This window comes from Humulus lupulus, chromosome 3 (assembly GCF_963169125.1).
Source record: "Humulus lupulus chromosome 3, drHumLupu1.1, whole genome shotgun sequence".
NCBI lineage: Eukaryota > Viridiplantae > Streptophyta > Magnoliopsida > Rosales > Cannabaceae > Humulus > Humulus lupulus.
Window position 1 is genome coordinate 48,279,580 of NC_084795.1, and position 6,449 is coordinate 48,286,028.

The window sequence follows — 6,449 nt, forward strand, 5'->3', positions numbered from 1 at the left end:
GTATGAATGCAAATCTTCATTATTAAATAACCATATTCAAAATATGAATGTTAATCTTGATAATTAAAGATTAAGTGATTAAATAATTATAACATGAATTTAGAAATATTTAAACATCAATACTAACAATAATAAACACAATTAAATGTTAGAGTTTTAGAGAAATACAACCTTTAAATTAAACAATTGAACCTTCCAACTTGGGAAACTTCTAAAGGCTTATATACAAGGAGTATCGCTGTCCAAAATCTCTATGCCAATCCTTCCCATTGTTGTTTAAAGCTTTACCCAGATGGAATGAGATGTGAGATTTAACAAGCCTTTGAAACTCACACAAGTCAAGCGATTCTTGGTGAGTTTCTTGGAAAAAACTTATGATCTTTGAGAGCTAGAGAGAGAAAGAGAGTTGAAAAGTGTGATCAAAGCTTTACAACTATAATAACTCTTATTTATAGTGTAGGTATTGTCATTAAGTCTAACCAATAAGATTAGATCTTTGAATACATCATTTGGAGATAAAACACGCAACTGTATGAATTCGTACGGACATGCTAGGCGACACATCGCCTAATGATAAGCAATATGTCTCTTGTTACTATTTCTCAATGGCTTTCAGCTCAGGCGATGTGTCACCTCTAGACCTGACCCATATGCTCAAAATGTGTCTTAAACATCTCCAAATGCTCTCAAACTTTTTAGTCATGCTTGGATTCCTCATTGTATCTTTAGACCAGTAAAAGTCAATTATATATGCCTACAACAAAATCTCATATTTTCACTTCAACTTAAGTGAAAAATCATTAAGTGTTTTACACCACTTTGTGTAATACTACTTAACTATTATATTTACTCAATCTCAACACATATTATCTTAAATAATAATAATAATAATAATTTACATGCATTGCATATATAAATAGTATATATATAATGTGTGGTGTCAAATAAAATAAAAGATTTAAAAAAAAAAAGATAGTATAAAGATATAATAATATTATAAAATATATAAATAATTTTTTTTAATTTATATCTACTCTTATGGTTAACTATATTTATATAAATATATATATAAAGAGAAAGAGAAAGAGATGAAAGAAAATTAATAAAATATTATTTGAAGCGATGAATAGTGTTATATAAATATGGCGGTGGTAATGTAGATGTAGGTACATTTTTTGTAAAATACAGAAGTTGATGAAATTAGAACTCTAAGACTTTTGAGCTCGAGTTATATTTTAAAGATAGAGCTATTTTAGCTCAGCTAGTGGGAGTGCTCTAATCATGACAATTTAACATGAATTGTTATATGAAGATTTTCTCAATGTATAATTTTGTGTTGAAAATATTTAGATAAACAAAAAAAAAGTTTGGAAAATGATATTTATTCAAAAGTTGAAACAACAATTAGTCCTACAGATTATGCAGAAGTCAAAGAGCTGCCCAAATCTCACATAGAGATAGCCAAACAACGACCAACCACGCTAATTACAATAATGGAGCAATAAAACCCAAGAATAACAACATCTCCTACATGGTCATCGAAAGACAGAACAAAATAGGTATGAGTCATGAACCCTAGCCAGACACACAACACAATAGCTACCCTTTAATAGATCTTACAATCAAGCAACGATGCTCCAAACTGAATTGACAACACTTCCTAAGTGTGTACTATGAAAGGAAACATTTCACACAAGAACTAGCACAAGTCAAAGTCACAAAGGACAAGTGATAAAATATAATTATTACAAATATCAAACATATAGAAAACAAACAAAGAAAAAAAAATAGAAACTAAAATCTAGAAAGACAGAAGAACTTCACCACTTTAAATCTGAAACTTAAAGCACCCCAATCCTTGCCAGAGCCATCAAACACAGACCTCGTAGACATCCAAACCGTTGGCCATCAAAGAAACCAACCCGTTGCACCTTGGCCTGACCACGGAGCAGGAACCACCCACCACCACCACTTGAGTCATCATAGCACCCCATAAACCCCATAGAACTTGAGCCATCGATCATCAACCCTCTGAACTAGTGCTGAGAGGACCCCAAGGCCATGAAGAGAAAACTACCAAGAAGAGGAACCACCATCAAAGTTGCGGACCCAAAAGCATTGTGAGGGAGGCAGGGCTTCTCGGCCAAAGCATTACCCATGCCAAGGGGAACGCTAATGATACTCTGGTCGAGAAAAGCGAAAGGGAAGGACTGGAAACCCTATAGGCGACTGCTGCAAGGGAAACCCTAGAGAAGAGAAGAGAGAGCGTTTTTACAATTAGATAATTAGTATAATTATAATTATTTAGTCTTGGGTTGTCGTGCTTCATGTGAAGAAAAAACTATTGAAAAATGCTAATTTACCTAATTTTGATATAAATAAAATTTTAAGTAACTTGTCTAAATTATAATTAAACAGAAACTTCTAATGATTTATTATCGCGCGTGGTCTTGGGTTAAAAGTTAAATCCTCCAATCTTGAGCATTAATCTTAGTGTAGTTGGTTAATTGTTTTTGCTAAATTAATTATACTAATTCGCTCTTAATTAACATTAGTTAGGATGCATTTTCAACACATATATTTGTGATTTTGTCAAATAAACATGACTATAACCTTATCCATATAGGTGGTTGCCGTGTGAAGTTTATTTTAATCCAATAACAATGGCACCAAGAAACTTCCCAATAGTTAATAAGGTATAAAGAAAAACGGTTGTGATTTCACCACATAATCAACATATTTAAATAAATAACTTCATCTTTTGGTAGCTTGCGTAACAACTTTCACATAAATATGATTATTTATGTTTGCATATCACCATCATGAAAGTTTCCATCATATTCAAACGATTGTATTCTTACATATAAATAGTAATTAAGTTGACATATATGGCAATATATATATTCATATAGTTGATAACTTGAGGATTAGGTAGGTAAGCAAGAAAGTTATAGGCAATTGGGTTATTAATTACATAATTTTTAATTGAATAGGAATGAATGGAGAAGTTCAGCCAATAGCCGGCTGATTATGCTGTTTAATTAATGGTATCTCATCATAAGATGTTTATCTACATAATTAGGTCTAAAAACAATGGACAAATATTGGCCATCAGTTTGTGGTGTTCGAATCCATGGAGACGATCAATGGACTACAAACAGAGAAGTTAAAGCCGCCGCCGTTTGATGCTTTGACTAAGTAATCCCTTTTTTTTTAATGAATAAACTGGAGCATAGGTGTCAACATCCTATAGGTCATCTTAATTCTTTGCTGACACATACTTGTAAAATTATTCCCTAACTCTACCCAACTAAATATATTAAATAATTTGAAAAATAAAATAAGCCATGAATAATTCTCTTCTTATAAAAATATATATCACTATATTATTAGTTATATTAGTAATTAGTGACAAATTAGTTTTTATTTTATCTTGTGATTAAAATCACTATAAAAAATTGTCTTTTAGCGATAACATTTTAATCCTAACCTAATTTTTTATGATTAAATATAACTTTTAGTCATAGCAAAAAATTATTCTACTAAAGGTTAATACTTAATTACACGATGTCATTAATATACAGTTTTGACAAATGACTAAAAGTAATATTCCGTTTTGCAACTAAGAAGTACATATAATGAAAAAATTAATTATGGCTTAATTAACTAGTGTAGTAGCTAAACAAACAAGTTTTTTCCTTATTCAACAAATTCCACGGGCTTTGCCCATTGGTAGAATACTTATCTGACTTGGTAAAACGAATGAGCAAATTAATTAACAAGTCAACAAATGTGCTGAAAATCATCACACACACACATATATATATATATATATATTAATTAATTAGTACTCATCCATATCGTTGATGGATATATAAGAATAACATAATGATAATAACGAAGATGTGGTCTAATTATATAATATCAATAATGCAATTAAAACTTAAAGTAGATATGTTTTTAATTGGGTGGCGTCCAAATACAAAAATATCATGTTGTATACCTTTACATATATAAATATAGCTAGTTATAAACTTATACATAAGGGATATTGATCTCTAACCTGTGTTATTATTTTACTATTATTTCATGCATAAAGTCAAGAAATCAAAATGCATGACGTGTTGGACTTGCAATATAAACCATGCTTAACATAAGCCAAAAACCATGCCGTCCTTAAATTTTCTTTCAAGACCAACTAGAATATATAGGGAACGAATATAATGTATTTTTTTTTTTCAATATCGGTGCATATTTTTTCTATTTCGGCACCAGATAGATATAATCTTAAAATTTTTTATATAACGGTGTACATTGTATGTATTTAAAATATCCTGTAAAGTTTCAAGAAATTCTGAATAGTTTACGAAGTTAAAAATAGAGTTCAAACTGTCAAATTTTACACGAGTACACAAAAAAATAGGCACGCGTGTAACAGACAGTTTAGACCCTGTTTCGGTGCCATAATTTATTCAGAATTTCTTGAAAATTTGTAGGATGTTCTAGATAGCTATAATATACACTATCATATAAAAAAAATTGGATTATAACTATTCAGGTACGCAGAAATAGAAAAATGATGCACCGGTGTTGTAAAAAAATGAATGCGTTGTAGTCGCTTAATATATATATATATATATTTATATAATACAAATATAATACATTTGATTATACGTGCTACCAAACCCCCATATAATTAAGCAAAAAGCCAAAGGAATTATATTCCAAGAGTATTTGTATTAATTATAGTATTGTGCTGCGTAAGAAAGAACTACAAGCTCCATATCTCTCTCTTCTCCATCTTTTGATCGATCAGATCTTGTACAATTATTTTTCTGTAATAATGGAGGGTCTTATACCACTTGTTTATAGGGCGATCAAGAAGAATAGAACACGAAGACAATACGAATGTTTGTCATCTGGCACTGCTGCTGCGCCACAGGGTTACAACATAGCAGACTTTTACGTCTCTGATCATCACAATCTTCACCATCAAGCCCAGAACGATATGATGATGAAAAGTGGTCACCGGCGCCATAACTCGGTGGGTGAGTATGCCTTCGGATCATTCTCAACGCCGGGGGCAGAGCGAGACTACATAACAACATCAACAACACCCACAACGATCACAGCTCCCAAGAGGGCTAGACTCGTGCGCTTTACAAGTCACCGCATGTTCACCTTCTCCTGTGTTACCGGCGCAGCCTAGAACACTACTATATACCTAGTCCTCTTCCTCATGTACAGTGTTAGTCTTTTAAATTTATTCTGTGTGTAATTAATATCAAAATTAGGTGACTTCTTCTCTATCCAACTAGGTGTCGAAAGAAAGAAATCGGCGTCTATAAGATATATATCGCTTTTTCTTACAAGTGGTAGTGTGTTGAACCAAACCAAACAATGAAATTGGTTAAACCCCAATCAAGTTTTTTCAATTTCGGCCAACAAAATAATTGGTTTGGCCTTCCGAATCTTCTTAAGTCTTAACATATCTCTTCTTTGCTGCACGTACTGAGTATTATTAAATGTGTTGTTATTATTATTTTTTCTTTTAAAAGCAAAAGACATGATATTTAGACACAGCAAAGAATTATTCCAAGTCAATTGATATACAGCTGTCTTTGATTGAATGGGTCTGATAATATATTCTTTGTTTGATGATATCTACTATTAAATTTCATGTGTACATGTATATATTGTATATTCCTGCTTTGCAAACTAATACCTCTAACGTTTGTAACTTTGTAAAATACCATTATTTGAGGCCTCGTATTGTCTTTTAGGGAAAAGAAAAATTCGATTATTGTTGTAGCAATTAATACAGCCAAAACACTGGAAACAAAATTAACTTAATAAGTGGTTAAAATCTAGAAAAGGGTCTAAATAATTAAATGTTGTTCTTGTCCAAATTTCCACAACTAATTAAAAAGCTATCATATTAATTATTATTAAGGGATACTTTGAAGAAGAGCGTCGACCATTCGAGTCATAAACCTAACACACCACGTACGTATGCAACGCAGTTTTCTTCAATAAATAACCAACTCTACACAAAAGTCAGAGTTATATTACAAAAAAAAAATCCATATCATTAATCAGGTAATAGTACGCCAAAATTATATTCTTTGGACAATATAAAACTATTGATCACGTATTATTAGTTATATGTATATAAGAAGGTATACCAAGAGTAGAAGTGTGTAATGTTCCCAGAAGAAGAATATATAGGTTTGGTATATTTATTGTCATCCCCACCAACTCATTTCAGCCTCAGCTTATTTAACATTCTGTTTCAGGTATAAATAATATAGGCACAATTATGTACAAGACCAAAAATACAACATATCTACAAAATAATAAAATTACACATCCACTGGGCATTAGGTTTGTTGACCCTCAATTTGGCCAATGACACAGAGTCAGAATAACGACAAAGAAATATGAAGGCA

The 6,449-nt window shown here is 31.4% G+C and overlaps 1 protein-coding gene across 1 annotated transcript; it reads left to right on the forward strand.

The window, feature by feature from the left end:
• The first annotated feature begins 4,676 nt into the window (after positions 1–4,676).
• Positions 4,677–5,675, forward strand: LOC133821101 (uncharacterized). Its single transcript, XM_062253596.1, has one exon. It carries the CDS (start codon positions 4,844–4,846, stop codon positions 5,207–5,209), a length of 366 nt encoding a protein of 121 aa, XP_062109580.1. The 5' UTR covers positions 4,677–4,843; the 3' UTR covers positions 5,210–5,675.
• The last annotated feature ends 774 nt before the right edge of the window (positions 5,676–6,449 follow it).